This window comes from Gobius niger, assembly GCF_951799975.1.
Source record: "Gobius niger genome assembly, chromosome: 6".
In the NCBI taxonomy this organism is placed as follows: Eukaryota; Metazoa; Chordata; class Actinopteri; order Gobiiformes; family Gobiidae; genus Gobius; species Gobius niger.
In genome coordinates, this window is record NC_136857.1 from 10,333,253 (window position 1) to 10,350,281 (window position 17,029).

General features: G+C 40.9%; 1 protein-coding gene across 6 annotated transcripts in view; it reads right to left on the reverse strand.

Moving 5' to 3' along the window:
* The window catches only part of chl1a (cell adhesion molecule L1-like a), a 53,717-nt gene that overhangs the window by 25,184 nt on the left and 11,504 nt on the right, over positions 1-17,029 (reverse strand). For all 6 annotated transcript variants that reach the window (XM_079558582.1, XM_079558577.1, XM_079558578.1 and 3 more), the window contains exons 11-22: positions 16,642-16,753; positions 15,104-15,270; positions 13,771-13,930; positions 13,379-13,503; positions 13,193-13,297; positions 11,018-11,215; positions 10,212-10,282; positions 9,871-10,093; positions 7,250-7,365; positions 6,356-6,560; positions 4,915-5,037; positions 28-210 (exon numbers count right to left, since the gene is read on the reverse strand). In XM_079558582.1, coding sequence (XP_079414708.1) covers positions 28-210; positions 4,915-5,037; positions 6,356-6,560; positions 7,250-7,365; positions 9,871-10,093; positions 10,212-10,282; positions 11,018-11,215; positions 13,193-13,297; positions 13,379-13,503; positions 13,771-13,930; positions 15,104-15,270; positions 16,642-16,753 — 1,788 coding nt within the window. The remainder of the gene's footprint in view (positions 1-27; positions 211-4,914; positions 5,038-6,355; positions 6,561-7,249; positions 7,366-9,870; positions 10,094-10,211; positions 10,283-11,017; positions 11,216-13,192; positions 13,298-13,378; positions 13,504-13,770; positions 13,931-15,103; positions 15,271-16,641; positions 16,754-17,029) is intronic.

Genomic DNA, 17,029 nt, shown 5'->3' on the forward strand with positions numbered 1-17,029 from the left:
CCCTCAGTGCTGTGCTTTGTATCTCACCTTCCGCAGTCACAGTGTGGCTCTCCTGTGCCCGAGGAGGTCCACAGCCCGCTCGAGTGCAGGCTCGCAGCTGGAATCGGTACATGCTGCCCTCTTTCAGGCCCCGCAGCTGCCACTGGGTGGTGTCAGAAGCCGTGATGTTCCTCTCCCGGGATTCCAGCACCTCCAGTGAGCTCTCATTAACTATGGTGAGAGAACGAGGGTGAGATATCATGTCAGTGCATGTGGTGTGAGTCAGACAGAGAGACACATGCTGAAAAGCCATCATCGATCATTTTCAATGGGTGGTTGTAGAAATGTAAATAAGGAGATAAGGAGATGCATCATTGCCTTGATAATCAATATCAGTATTACTTTACAGAGTTGCAGCAAGTAACCAAAATTAAGAAAACTCACTTTTTTTTTTTGCCATTTGGCTTTACTATTGAATTAAGAATACTTTTGTTCGTGTAGGTCTTCAGTACCTCCATCTCCATAGTTAAAAGCTCTATTTAATGCATGTTATTAGGCCACAGTTGTAATAAGGGTCAATGGGAGAGGGAGGTGAAAGATGAAGAGATGTCAGGTTAGCTCACGCTGAAACAGAACGTGGCAGAACGCCGTGGTGACAGGTGAGCCGAGGAGGAATACATTATGAAGAGAGGCGAGGCGAGATTAAAGGAGCAGACAGAGAGCTCGGGTGGAGAGGGTAAAAAAGGAGGAGGAGAAGAAAGGAATACAAGTGCAGCATCAACAAATTAGAATATCATGAAAATGCCTATTTAGAGGAGTGGGTTCTTCAAAGTGATATGCGTACCTTACACACGAGATTTGTTGCATAAAAGACTTTCCAATACCTATGTCTAAAATGGTGAAGTAAAATGACAGATGAATGTCAGATGAAAGCAGTGTCTGATGCACTAGTAATAGCCAAGTTTGTTGTAGTAATACTGTAGTTTTTGGTAGTATGCCATAGTAAGTGCAGTTAAATAGGAAATACCCTTTGAGTAAGTAGGTCCGTCGAAGTGAAGCCCATTATACAAGAGATTCAGTATATCAGTTTTACAACGTTTTTTTTCTAAAAAGCTAAATTAATACTTCATTGGTCAAACTGTGCCATAAATACAAGTAGTAGCCAAGTTTGTTGTGGTAGTAGTTGTAAACCGTTGGTAGTTGTCATCATAATACAGAATGAAAATGAGAAGTAGTTCAAAGTGAGACACGCGGTGGTGCAGCGGTTACTGCTCGCTGGTTTGTTTCTGTGTGGAGTTTGCATGTTCTCCTCGTGTCTGCGTAGGTTTCCTCCGGGTACTCCGGTTTCCCCCTACCACGAAAAACATGTACAATAGGCCAGGATGAATGAGAGTGTGTTTGAGAGTGCAAATGGGGGACGACGGAAGGAAACAATCTGGCGTGTTTACATGCATGAGTCCCATGTGTTTACATTCACATGCACTGTCCCAACCAAATAAACAAATAAATACCTTTCATGCAAGATTTACTGTGAATGAATGAAAACAATTCCTAAAATGCAAATTTGAAATGGAACTGAAATACTCTGATGGCAATGGTATTTTAATGCAGTAGCAGCAACAGTTAAGTTAATAGTACAATCTGGCTGTTGTGGTAGAAGAAACATTAGTATGCATCTACTAAATCTCCTCCACTATAATAGTCATGTTATAGTGTACATCTTATATAGTCAGCCTGGACGTTTGTGGGAAAATGGTCAAAGACAAAAAATTAAACGCGGGATAGCTGGAGATGTGAAGAGTTGCAGTCACAAGCAGGAATACCCAACATGCATTATACATCAAAGTACAGTGTGTGTGCAGACTGGAGAGCCATGCATTTCTCTAGGAACCTCCCTCGTTGATATCACGCTGGGCAGGCATTAAAATGCAGGTGCATATTAGCTGGGACTATAGAGGAAAATCTATGTTATGAGCCTCACCAGAGCTACTTCAGATACGTTCGATTGGGGAGATGCGGTAATTACCTAGATCTTAAATGAGCTATAGTCTCAAAACAACTCCATAACAGCAACAGTGGCTTCCATTTGGATAAACAAGAAAATGTGTTGTAAAGATATGGCATAATAAATAGCCGTACTTGCCAAAAAGCACAATTAGTTTTTTAGTATTTAGGATACGTCTAGTTTGAAATGTGTAGATTTCAAACAATATTGTTGGCAAGAAGCATGGATATGTTACAAACAGATAAATCAACATGTGAAATGCTTGCTAAATAACTGCCTTAAAGGGGCTCGATGCAAGTTTGCCATTTTATACTCACTACTGCCATCTCAGGTCATACGTGTAACTGCAGCTTCTACATACGCTATATACGCTTGTGCATGACAGCACTTCGGACCCGAATTAACACCTTTTTGAGTGACAGTGCAGGATTTTAGAGGCAGTTGTGGTGAACAGGTCTGGGCTCATTCTACACATTAGGACATGGCTGGAACATGTAGGGGGAGGAAAATACATTATTATAACATTTTTAAACTCTGTACAGTCCCTTTAAGCATTTTCATATATCACGCAGAGCGAAAAAATCATCATAGGTTTGACACATTTAACTTTTATCGTGAAATGTCCCAAGACATCCAACGCACACCAAACCTTGGACTATCCTTGCCTATGGTGCATTACAGAGTCCAAGTCACAATGCCTTGGTCACACTCTGGCTTATTTATGTCCTTCAGAAGATGTCAGGAGAAGCACGTTTTCTCTTCCTCCAGACCTTTGAGTTTGAGCCAGCAGCATAAGGAAATGTGCACACTACATGCCATCACACGTCGAGGTGTTTGAACCAGTGTGAGGCATGAGCAGGCAGCGCAACAGCAGAGCACCAGTACACAGCCACAGCGGCAATGGTGACGAACAAATGCTGTTTAAGGTTATTAGAAATGATTAGCAGTTCAGTTTTAATATTTACTCTGAAAAGTTGCAATCATCAAGGAAAGAAATCTGGTGCAAACTTTCACTTTGAACAGAGGTGAAAAAAAAAATGCCCTCGCAAACGTATTAAGAAGTGGTAGCTCTAACACGACAAGGAGAACTTTAAGCCTTTAAGCCATTTATCGTTGAGAGATTTCTTTACATAAACACTCCTTTTCCTCACTTGGTCGCTACCTCTGTGAAACATTTTACAGAATCTGAACTCAAGCAAAGCTCCTTTTGTCTGCATCCCACCTAAAACCCACAGTTACAGGACTTTGCTTAAGCTGTCTATGGTCTCTGAATATCTGCGCCTCAGTGAACATTATGTATTATGATTAAGGGTATGAAACACTTCTTGTACAATTGTTCAGTTTCATCAGAACTCTCTTCAATGACCTATATGACACCAATTAACAAGTTTCTCTACTACCTGTAAGCGGTGTCCGCGGATAAGTGGATTGCGGTCACATCCACAGGGAACAAAGTATCTTTAGTACAGGGCTCTGCCTCATCATAAAAAGCAGCTAGAATTTCAACCATACTTGGCGCAGAGATCTTTCCTATAGAGTAAAAATCCTGTTAATGCTATATCCTGGCATCTCATGTGTGAATAAGCACAGGAAGGAAGGCAACGTATTGAAAATCTGACCAGATCTTGTGGGCAGGGGTGGAGGCGGCAAAGGCCTGTCTCTGGCTCACCATTTTACACAAAAGATTTTTACAAATGTCAGCCGAGGAGAGCGTAGCCTTTGAAAAAGAACGAAATCAAATGAAAGACCCTCACTCACTCCTTCACCTGGGCTGTCCTCACACATAAAGGTGGCCTGTTTGTACAAGAAGGAATGCTTGCAAGTGATAAATGCCAAAGGAATTGAAGAAAAAAGACTCTATTGAGTGGGACGGTCCCTTTTAGAGCAAGAATCCGTCGTCCTAGAGGGGGGAAATAGATAAGATACACAGAAGGAACTGTCAAAAATGCAGCCCCCGAGCAAGGAACACAAATTGGGCTGCTGCAGGGGAGAAAGAGAGAGGACTTATCAGAATCAAACAGTGCCACCTAGTGTTTAGTTGGAGAGAAGAGAAAAAAAAGGAGGATCAAATTGAAGAGGAGATAAGAAAGAGAATGTAGTTGGAAGGGTAAACAGCAGCCGATCGGGTTTATCAAATAGGAAAGAAATGACACAGGACTCAAAGGTAAACAGTAGCTGCAATCTGTGCGCTTTGGTTACTACGAGAAGGAAATGTCGTCCCACACTTCCCTTATTCGTTCAACAAGGAGGACATTTGATGAAATAAAATGTGTGTGAGTGTGTGAGTCAGATACAATGCTGTTTAAAATGTTATAATACTAAGGTTTACAAAGCCTTACAAAAAAATTGGAACCGATACCCGTGGAATAAACCAACAATATGTTTTAAAGATTTTAAGATCCATCAGCCAAGCACAATAAAGGCTTTTTAATATGTTAATAGAGAATTATGATGTGGGAGGAGTGCCTTGGTTTTTTGTTTTTCTTTTGAGCCTTACAAAAAAAATATTCTCTGTAAATGATAAAAAGCACAACAGCATATTGCCATTACTTAACAGCTACAACTGCCTTTGTTGTAGGGCTGGGCGAAAGGGACCGAAAGTCATATCCCGATATATTTAGGTGGAATATCGATGTATATGATATACATCCTGATATTTTTTCCACAAAGTAAGAGCTGCAAAAACTGTACACATGATGTACCAAAAAGTGCATATTACTAATCTATGTGAACAATCATGAGAGGGATTTTCAGAGTGGGAGACGAGTTTGGGTTGCAGCCACCTCTTTCGTTCACGGCTTGAAAACAGAGAAAGTCAGGTAACATACAGCAGCTTTAATGGATTTAATGCATCCCATCTCATGTGTGTCGTGACTGAGCCAGGACAAGCGACCAAATATTTTGGTTTGTGTTTGCAGATAATAACTTACTGAGGAGATACTGGAGGAGGTAGCCTATGAGGATGCCCTTCGTCTCCGATGGTGGACCCCACACCAGCAAAATGGAGTCTTCTTGAACATTTGACGTGGTCAGGATAGGCACCTGACCCGGAACTGTGCAGAAAATCCAGATCATACAGTCGGCATACATTTTACAGCATAGATCACCAACAATGTAACTCAAGGGAATCACGTGTCTTTTCAACAAGAGCTCTACGCTACAATGACAGGCAGCACTATGTCAGATGTCAGAGAAGTTACAAATCATGAGAGCTGTCATGGTGCCAAGTATTACTTTTCTGATTTCCTTGCTCTTTGTCTTAATTCTCTCGTACAGTTTTAGCCTGAAGCTTCTTGCGGTACTGTATATAGAGCAATAAACAACTGGGGGCTATTTATACTTGTGTTTGTCACTATAGTGCGAAGTGTGAAGAAATGCTACAAGAAGATTTCATGAACTTTGAGTCTCACAGCAAGTTACTTACATGGTTTGATTTTTCTTCCTTCCTTGTTTGCACATGCACCTTCACACTATTGCAATGAAACTGGAATTTAGATTTGACCAGCGAACTAGCCAATGAAGCAAAGCAGTAATTTTCTTTGCCTCGTTACACACATATATTTAATTGGCTTTTTTTTTTTTTTTTTGCACTTATCCCATTGCATTCATTAGTGCTTTTTTTTTTTATACATGCATTTCCACCCACTTCAAATAGCCCAGCAAATCACCTGCATTCGAATGGAAATGGCCATAAATATCAGTCAATGTGGGGAAAAAAAACATATCCACTACCCAGAAATAAAATGCATGTCTCTCTGACAGCAGTAACTTGGTAAATATTAAAGCCTGGGTTCCTGACTAATTTTCTTATGGTATAAAGTACATAGTGTGTCATGTAACACAGCAATTTGTGGAAGCAACAAATAAAGCAAGTTCTATGTACCACTTACTTCACAACCACTAAAGTGGTTGTGAAGTAAGTGGTACATAGAACTTGTGTTACAAGTTGAATCAGGATGTACAAAAGAGATTTTAAGAGCTAGAAATGATTTGGAGATAGATTAACCTTCTGCTTTCAAGGTATGAAAACAGGAAAACATAGTTCAATATGAAAAAAAAAAAGAAATTAAAAAGCTTCAAATCCCACAAAAACATTCTAGTACATGACTAAACCTTTGCACTTCTTGTGAATGCATCCCTCTCTGCGCTAACGTTTTTAATAACAGCAAACTTCATAGCATGTTTTTCCATCCTCATGCAGTTCCACTTTCTTCTGCTCCTTCAGCTCGTCATTAAACATTTTCTGGGTGTGTAATGGAAGTGAGGTTTTTGCCCCTCGCTGTAAGTTCAGCTTCTTACACCCAGGAGAACAGACAGCAGCCATGACCCTTTATAACAAATGTGTAGGCAAAGTGGTCGCGTCCCGCTCACCTCCCTCGGGAGTGCTGAAGATCACAGGGTCACTCTTCGGCCCGTTGCCCTTCTTATTGAACACATTGACGGTGAGGGAGTATTCAGAGAAAGGTTCAAGGCCCGGGACAATGGCGTGATTCCTTTTGCCGGGAAAGGACAGGGATTGGCGTTCGTCTAAAAGCTTACTGGGATTTAGCAGGCTTCGTTTCTTCAACCAGTGGACCTATGGGGGAGGGAGCAGCAGTGGTTAGCTTGATAGAAAAGGGGTCACACAGCAAAAAGGGATTTGGCAGGGCTGTAATTGATCCGGAGAATGTACTGTATAATGAGACAGAAGGCAAGATTCCCACGTGAACTGAGAGGAGGTTCATTCAATTAGAAACTGTCTACAACATTGTGACTCACTATTACAACAGACACGAGACATGTGTCGGCCACAGGGTCAGCTAACATCAGGAACTTGTCTGAAGCATCCAGTAGATATATCCAGACCAGTAACAATGTAATTTACCCCTCACCAACATCATTGGGCATTTTGCACACAGAAAAAAGCAATTGGGAATTAGAGAAAAAAAAGTGTTGTCTCAAACTCCTTAATAAACTTAAAATTATACATTATATTTCAAATTAAAATATTTATAGAAACACCTGGTACTACATGTATTAGACGTCGGATTGAAGAGAACTTTTTACTGTGTTGAGAACAAATCGGTCACACACACAAACCATTTATTCACAAAGGTTATTGCATATAAAGTATTACAAACACATTAAATGTCAAAATACCACCATACAGAAAATCTACACAGTCAATAAAACTCGAACTAAACTTGTGTGTCTATGTTTATTGCACTGAGTTCTGGTTTGGTCAGTGTGGTGTCCGATGAGTGTTTTTGGAGCGTGATTACTCACATTGTAGCCCCCCAGATGCCCTCTCACAGTGGCAAGTGCGACCGGGGTCCAGCTAACTTTCAGAACCGTGGTGTTGATCACCTCCACTGCCACATCCCGCGGAGCTGCAGTAGGAACTAAACAAAGCCAGGTAGAAGGGGGTCAGCGCAACGAGGAACAAGAAAAGTTTAATCACCACAAAGTTTTCTTTTCTCCACAGCCAAATACAGAATGTGGGAAGTAAAAATGCTTATTTCCTTTCAATATTACCCCGCTGTACTTTATTAAGCTATTTATATATACAAAAGGTTATGGTTAATTTACCATTAAAACGAGAACATGCACACTTTACTATTATGCTAGAAGAGTTTCCAAGGTGCTCGGGCTCCCGTCCAAAGACATACATGTGTGGGTGAATAACTGTCTCAAAGGGAATAAATAAAGTAATGCTCTCAGCTCCATATCTAAACTGGTGACAATCCAGGTTGGCAACCCACAATCTCTAATGGAAGACAATAAAAAAGATACAATGTTCTGTTTATGTAACATGTTTCCCTTTAGAAATGAAATAAGCATTTTTACACGAGTTAAAACTACCACAACTCATGGCACCGGTCTATAAATCAGTATATGAAAAAGTATATTTCAGATTTAGATTTTTTGACTGAAAAGCATAATTTCATGAAAATACATTATTTCAGATGGTGATTTCAGTGACGATAAGCAAAACTATTTAATTCAAGCATATTACAATGGAGGACACTCTGATTGAAATCTACTGAAATAAACCATTCCTTGTTATTCAAAATAATAAATTATGTATAAATTGTGTATACAAGAAAGGCCACTAACTCACACAGCAACAGTGGATCTATCATAAAAGCCAAATGCACTAAACAAGGCAGGGTGGATTCAAAGGCGCACAAGAGAGAAGCACTCTGCCTCAGTGGGCCTACTCAAGCTGTGTCGTGATCTGTGAAAACTCCCACAGTTTTTCACACAGACAGAGGAAACACAGGCCAAGCGCCACCTGCGGCAGATAACTACTTTGTCTTAGGGGGCTAATAGTCACTACTGCACACCTGCACCGAGCTAGAACAACAAGGAGAGAGGTACAACTCAACCTGAGATATTTTCACGCAGACAATGCCACACAACGGCTGAAGGCAACAGGGGAGGAACAAATAAAACACAGACGTTACGTAAACGGTACAATCGTGCTTGTTTTTTTTTAAATGCTTAAGAACATTGCTATTATTAGATGTGTGTTGTTCAGAGAGATGTCTAAGAAATTGGATCGAGCGTTGTATCCCATGAGAATTTTAACATTATTGTATCAGATTAATGCTACAAATCAAACATACAAATTTGAATTGATGTAATCTGCACACGGTTTGAAGAGTTTATGCACATAGTCAGATGCCTTAAATCACACGTGTCAAACACAAGGCCCGCGGGCCAGATCCGGCCCGTAAAATAATTTATTCCGGCCCCTTGTAGAGCATGGGTTTCTGAGTGTGTAAAAAAAAAGTAAGTCTCTAACCCAGGGGTGCCCAAACTTTTTGTCTCCGAGGGCCAAAATGAAAAAGTGCCTGTGAGCACAAAACACATATAACTGCAAATTACATTTGCATTTGATTCACGATTGATTGAATAACATGCTATATTAAAACAAATGGTAACTATGACAAAAGCCTAGTTTTAGAAGAACAAAATCAACAATTGTAGCAATTTAGTGCAAAATGTTAAAAAAAATAAAATAAAAAAAACACCTGCATCTACAGCACCTACAGTAACTTTACCTCATTCGTTAACACAAAGAAAATGCCACATTAGATTATTTTGAAAGTGTCAGTTCAGCATCAATTCTTTTATAAGTCAATTTTTAACATATACTGTTGTCGATGTTAACAACCTTTGCAATAAAAGTTGGAAAACTGAAAGTTGATGCTGCAACACTTAATAAATACCAAGACACCACAACAGTGTTTCCAAAAGGAGTAAAACAGCGCCCCCCATTTGACGCGTGTGGTCAAAAAGTGTACTGCATCCATATTTACCATTGAGAATGAATGGAAGAGAGTTTTAACCACACGCAGCGCAAAAGTAGGTCTCTCTCTGGTGGGCCGAATTGTTTCAGCGGGCTGAATTTGGCCCCACTTTGGGTACTCTTGCTCCAACCTATTCCTGTAAGGAGTTGTGGATTTTTAAAGAAATAACTAGAACGCTCACTGCAGCCACCAGCGGGCAGCTTCAATTTAAAAGAGGAAAGAATTCCACATAATAAAATATCAGGATATGAACAACACATTATAGCCATGTGGTTAATGATCAGTCTGCCCATGTGCGGCTGTGGAGTGAATAAGAATAGTACCTTACCAGCCCCAGGTGAGGGTGAATGAATAAAGTGAAGCAATTTCAGCTAAATTGCTATTATAGTATTTTCATCTTCTTAAGGCTATAAATGGAAATATCATAAGCTATATATACATGCTCTGAAACTACTATCCTTAACCAGACTTTGAAGTGGTATGCAGTAAACTGGGTTGAAATCATTTGTGGCTGGATTGACAGATAAATAAAAGCATAAAAGGAATTCAATTTTTTGAAATGTGCTTTGTGTTTCTGTGTATAATACTTACCATCCTCTCCTGAGTATCCCGTTATAACTTTAGGCTCAGGCCCCCACCCATCGCTGTTCCTGCTCTGGATCTTGATCTCGTACGGCACAAAAGTCGAAGTATTTCGCACAACAAAGGAGTGTCTTTTGACGAGGTGCTCCTTCCATTGGTCGTCCAGCCCCAGCCGCCTGTAGCTGACCTTGTACTCCAGGCCTGGCCCATTGTGTTCGATGGGCAACAGCGGCTGTGACATAGCCATGAACCAATGATACTTCAATTCTTATTCACAGCAGCAAACGCAATAGTTTTTCTTTTTTCTTTTTTACTGTACAAATTCGGGAATGGAAAACTGGTTCACTCACCTCCCAGCTTATTTCCATTTGATGAGGTAGGTGGCCTTGAATTTTGATGTTCTCTGGGTTTCTATCAGGGGCTGTGGAGATATTTGACTTGGGATGAGCAATTAAAAGAAAAAGTAATTGGGATTTTTCTATTCATAGTTTTGCAGTTATTATTGTTTTTAATAATACATTCAGTTCAAAGTGCACAATTTTAACACATCTAGAATAATTAATATTTCACAGAATTCTGAAATATGTGCAGCTAAACTAATTCAACAATCAGATGAAATTCAGAACAGGTTTGTAGAGCTCTTATCTACAGGGTAAGACCCAATAGAGGACTATATATTGCCTCAAGATAAATTACCACTTGCAATGCACTTGACCTTGTTGTAGCCCTAATTGGTGATGTTTGCATTTTTATGTTGATGTGAGAAAATTCTCTTTGCCTAGAGCTCCATACAAAAACCTATTTACTTGTGCAATAACTTTCGTTTTCTTTCACTTCGACCTGAGATTTGAGCTGTTTTTGAAGCGCACCTTGAAAGGTTCAAACAGGTTTTTTGCACAGCTGGTAACGCAAATTTTAATGGAGGAGTCAAGGTGAAGCATTGACATGTGCTGGTGCGGATACTGCGGGATTGAAAGGGCTTCAAAGACTCAAAAATATCTCCATACCCCCCGTTGCTGCTCAGTCCTGTGGCTACACTGTGTGGTTCTCCTCATTTCTATGCATTTCAAAAGAGTTGTTAAAACTTTGCATGTATAGGTTCAAAAACAAGATAAGCCCGCGTTTGGAAACTTTGTAAATTTGGGGCGAGTGTTACCAGCAGGGGGCGTTTTGTGTCTCGGTGTGGGCTCGCTGGGAGGTCCTGGTCCCACCGTATTCGCGGCGTACACCCTGAACTGGTAGTTGAGGTGTCCATGTAATATCAGGTCCGTGGTTGCTAGGTTACCGGAGACTTTCTTCAGCTCTTTCCACCTCCCGGGGTCCCACTGGCTCTCCTCGAACTCCACCACGAATTCTGCGCTCACATGCGATAAGAAGAGAGGCGGGTTTAGCCACCAGCACAAGAATTAAACACACACATGGGGTTCATAGCTATTTTATTTTATTTGCTCAAATTGATGTGGAAGCGGTAGTGTCTATAGTATGTATTAGAAGCATTTCTGTAGGCTATAAACTGCAATGCACACTTCATTAATTTTTAGCACTCATTTTAATTACATGGGCAGAATAAAACAAGATACAGAAACTGCTTACATATAATTTCTTTCATGTTTTTGAATAATACAATTGGTTCAAAGAGGTCAAATGTGTACTCATGACACTTTTAGTGACTACTGAAACAGCATGCCTTACACTTCATATAATTTGTCAGCTATTTAACTCTCAACCATTATGCATATAGAAGAACTCAGTCAATAAATTGGTTTAATATAAAACTAACTTATGATTATGAATCATGGGATTTTTATGCTTGTGTAGGCATATCATAAAAAGTTTGAATAGCATTAATTACAGATGACTAACTTTAAAAACATACCTATTTTACTTGTACTTCTAGCCTACTTCTGCCTTTAAGTGAAATTGTAGTGTAAGAAGTTGCATTGGATATGGCCATAAGCGACAAAATCTCAAAATCACAAGTAATATAATAATTGATTAGAGCAGTGGTTCTCATACTGTGGTTCATGTACTACTGATGGTACTGGGACTTGATCAGGCGGTACTCAGGGTCATCAGACTATTCTTCTTTTTCCTTTAAGATTTAACAATGCATATCTATTAGGTGTTTTTTTTTGTTTAGACATGGTTTACACCATGTTTAGGTATGATTTAGTAAGTGCTTTATTTGTCATTGCACAAGCGTACAATGAAATACTGTCAAGGTGTTAGAGCCACTGCGACTGAGCCACGCCACCACTGTGTGTCAAGCTGACCAGCATATTTTTTCGAGGTAGAGGAAACTATAGCACCCGCAGGAAACCTGGCTGGCTGCCTTCAGTCTCATCTGATCCTCTGAAACGGTGCAGTGCGTTCCAGAGCATGGTGTCCCGCACTGGTCAGCTCCACCTCCTCCTTCCTCTTCCTCCTGCGCAGCTCCCTCCACTCCCTCCGCTCTATAACAGTCTTTCATCATCTTATGGGAAGAGCTTAGCAGTTCATCTGTTTTATTCTCCAGTGAACGTCCATTAGCCAGAACAATAGAAGGCATGTGTGGGTTAGCTGTGAGTCTCCCCCGGACACCTCCTCATTTGTCCCTTCCTTGTTTACTGTAGCTTGTGATGCCTCCACTGTGCCAGATGTGGGGGCTCTTGGAGCCTCTTCAGTGTCTCAGAAGAAGAAATTTGTAGGTTTCAAATGGGTTTAGCTGGTAAGCTAGCTGTTTACTTTTAAAAAGCTGCCTTCTTCATGACCATTATAGACTCTTTGCGGTAAAGATAATCCACCGAACCTCCACAAAAACACGGCAAAGATGTACAAAAGTATCCAGTAAAATATGAAGAGCCAAGAGAGAGGGAGGTCGCTGCCTGTTTACACATGGCCATGACGCCCATCAAGTTAGTCCAATTTAACCCCCTGATGAAGCTACGTCCCACCGGCGGGACGTGCCCCATTAAATGCATTCCTATACGCACCACAGTCACATTGCCCCACATGTTACTAGTCAAAATGATAGATTTGGGTAAGACATAGGTCCTATAAAACGCATTGGACACATCCATGTAAAAATTGATGTACAATGTTAATTTTTACAGATATTGTTGACCTGTTTGAAATATATGTTCAAGTGGTAGTATTTTTATAGGCTCAGAGTGTGTTTTGGTTCCACCTATCTATTGCAGAGGGTTCTAAGTTCTAGTTTAGACCCTTTTTAGGCCCAGTTTAGTCCTGATTTGATCTTGATCTGGTCAAATATTTGATGATGTGGTAAATGGTGTGAATTGGTGTAGCTTGAGAACCACTGGACTATGTAATGCCTGACAACAACTGGTACCTGTAACGGGGCTGTTGTGGTCAGCTCCTGGGGCCCAAGACAAGCTAATATTTTGGGGGCCTTGAAGTTCAGAAATCTCCAAATATGCAGGTGCATCAGGAACATCTGCAAAACAAAATATGAAAAAGCTATGTTTATTTTATTTTTCTGCACATCTAAAAATGTGACATTTTATAAAAAACATACCAAGAACTGTCATGAGAGCAGAGGCATTGTCCATGTCAAGGCTGGTTCTGGCTATACACGTGTAAACGCCTTGGTCACTCAGGTTTACGTTCAAGATTTGTAGCTTCTCATGGGTCAAACTGTATCTGTAAGAGCAAGTAATCGAGGGATGTACAGTAAATTAGCTGTCAAATATTACCATTGTATAAAGGGATCTGACTGTCCCACATTATTCTCAAGGTCTTGCTAATGCATCAATCCTATTTTCATCATCTGCGGCACAACATTACTGGACCTTGAAGTCAGACCACTGCTTTCAGTAGAATGAGAAGCGAGGACGCACACGTTTATGGCATTTGTCATCCCGAATACACTTGCAAATAGATAAATACACTCAAAGAAATGGCACCTACTTTTCTTCAAAGTTAAGTGGGATCTCCACGTCATCTTTCATCCATGTCACCTCAAAGCTGTTGCGGAGGCTTTCATCAAACTGAGCCTGGCACGTTAGCTGAGCCGCTGTCCCACTCACAACCTGCATGTCCTGGGGCGGGGTCATGATTTTGGTCTGATCTGAAGAATAAACACATACACAATTAATAAAATAAATCTACAAACATTAAAGCAGTACTAAGTAACTCAGGCCCCTAGAGGCCATAAGCACCACTGCAAGTGTCGTAGCATGTTGCGGTTTTTTGCTCCTTAAATGTCAGTGAGAGTAAATAAAGAGTACAAACTTGGCTGTAAATACTGTTTAAGTGGTGTGAGCCCGCAGTTTGCTTTGCCCGTTAGCCTATTAGCTTCTTCTTCGTGATTCCATTAGTGTGTATTGGGGCCTCTGACCCATAGGCAGCAAAGTTGCAATTGTGGTTTTCTGACCAGAGAAACCAGGGGGAGTTGAAAGACCACCCAATCATCCCATTAAAGCTTGTATTACCACCAGAGGGACTATGAAAATATTTTTTTAAGGTAAACAAGTTACTTAGTACTGCTTTAAGTCATGTGATTCAGTAACAAGCATCTAACATGAGCTGCTCCTCTGATATTCTCATTCAGTCAATTCCCAATAAGCCAACTCTAAAAGAAACATAAAAGTAACTTGAAATGTTGAAGATGTGTAATAAATATTGGCTGAGTGGTTAACACTCTCGCCTCTGGACTTTCATAGCAAGAAGGTCCAGGATCTTATTCCTGGATCATGTGGGGCCTATTTATGTGGAGTTTGCTCTCAGTCTGAGTGGGCTTCCTCTTGGGCTGTTTCCCCCCGTCAACTCAAAAATTGAGAAATAGCTAATCCTCCAGCCAGTCAGGAGGCAAAAGCAGATGGAAAGGACAGTTAGAGGATTAGCATTATGTGAATGCAAATAAAAAGTTGATATCAGTACATATTTGACCTTGTAGTGGTAGTGTATGAGTTGTCAGTATGGTGCCTTTACTTTTTACAGTGGTCTCTTGGACACTCCTGGATCATTTGTTTGGTAGGTTTTCACCCCTGACGGACCCTCTCCCCAGAAAACCAACAAAACAATTAATGCTGGAGCGTTGTAGAGGCCACCATGACTAAAAGTAAAGGTGTCATGCTAACCACTGGCTGTTTTGTTTTTTGAATAAAATGAGGGAAAAAATATGTTTCTTATTTATCAAAATCAAACAACGTACATTCAAGTACATATTTTGAACATTCTCATGAAATCCATTTACAAAAACAACCTACTTTGTTTGTTTGTTTTTCAAGTTCACTGGTACCTTTCACATCCAGCCGGGCGATGATTGTAGATTTGCCCTCAGAGCTGGAGGCGACACACGCATACTCCCCGCTGTCGGCTTTCTCTGCACTGATGATCTGCAGTGATTTGTTGGTCAGGACCAAGAACCGCTCCCCTTCGACATCCGCTAGAGTCTCAGCCCTGGCCCTGGGAGAGAGAGATTTCAAGCTTGCTTTTAGTGCGCCTTGCTAATTAGACAGCCATGTTGCCTAGGAACACTGAAAAGAAAAGAAGTTCTTAAATTACAGATTTGTCAAGATTTGATTGCGGTTGATTTTAGTTGGGCGGCTAATTAAAATTTCTCTCTTGCACTCAAGTTGCATCAATTCAAATTAGTTTTCTTCTGACCAGTTTAAGCCTATCTAAGCTGTTTGACAACATTGGGTTTAGTGTCTATATATATATAACATATATTTCAATCAAACTCGGGACAAAGCTGCCAGCTGTGTGCTTACATGTGAATTCATTCCGCACTTGGTCACGCACTGTCAAAGAGCCCGTGTTCTCTTTTGAGGAAGATTTTTTAATTAGCTGTATACTACAAATAGAAGAGGATATCTCATTAAAAGGCACAGGTGTCAGCAGACTCTGGCACACAGACACCTGAAGCATTTGGGGATTATTAGTGCAACCCAAGGCTGTTAGGCAGGAGCAACTTCTTCCCTCATAAAAATACTGAAAATTGTTTCGTTACAACACCTGGCGCTGGGATGGTGCAGTGTGGTTAAAAATAATAAAAACTGTAGGAAGTATGTTGCAATATATGAATACATCTAAATTAAATGCAGCTACTTGACCATCATTGACCATCATTATAATTGACTCTGTGCATAATTTCAAATCATAACAACGCTGCCCAAGAAGTGACTTCCTGTTTCGATCCAGCACGCCAAAATAAAAGCACAGTCCATCCATCCATCCATTTTCTTCCGCTTTATCGGGGGCCGGGTCACGGAGGCAGCAGTCTCAACAGAGATGCCCAGACTTCCCGATCCACGCACACGTCCTCCAGCTGTTCTGGGGGGACCCCGAGCGGACACCAGGCCAGCTCGGAGACATAGTCCCACCAGCATGTCCTGGGCCTTCCACGAGGCCTCTTCCCAATAGGACATGCCTAGAACACCTCCCGGAGGCATCCAGAACAGATGCCCTAGCCCCCTCAGCTGGCTCCTTTCGACGTGAAGGAGCAGTGACTCTACTCCGAGCTCCTCCCGGGTAACTGAGCTCCTCACCCGATCTCGAAGGGTGCGCCCAGCCACCCTGCGAAGGAAGCTCATTTCGGCCGCTTGTATCCGCAATCTTGTTCAACTTTGTTCAACATTACAATGATATAATTAAAAACACACATTTTAAGTGTTTTGTCTGTTAGTAGTTAGTCTAATGAACTGCTGAACTAATGAAAAAAATTTTGCTTTTTTTTTTGGTGTGCTGGATCGAAACAGGAAGTCACTTCTTGGGCGGTGTTGTTATGATTTTAAGTTATGCACAGAGTTTATTGTATTGTTTCCCTGTTCTTACCAGGAGATGGATGGTGGAGGAGAACCAAAAACAGTGCAGTTCAGAACGATGTCACCTCCCCGCACCACACCGTACTCCAGGAGGTCTGTAGTCAGGATCAGAGGAGCCATATCTGAGAAGAAAGAGAACACTGCGGAAAAAGTTCCAACAATACAGACAGATGTCCTCAGAAGTTTGTACAGAAATAAACATATTGTAAAGGAGTCGATAACAGACACCTGCAGCACAGCGCACAGATGGATATAGGAGGAATCAGATAATAGATTGATTCATCTGTATTCTTTGAAAACTATGTGAAACATTTTTAATTTATTGAAATTTCTCCAGTGATGAGTGCTCCCTACAGCATTTCCTATCCATCAGAATTTTAAAAAATCCTTGACTTTGC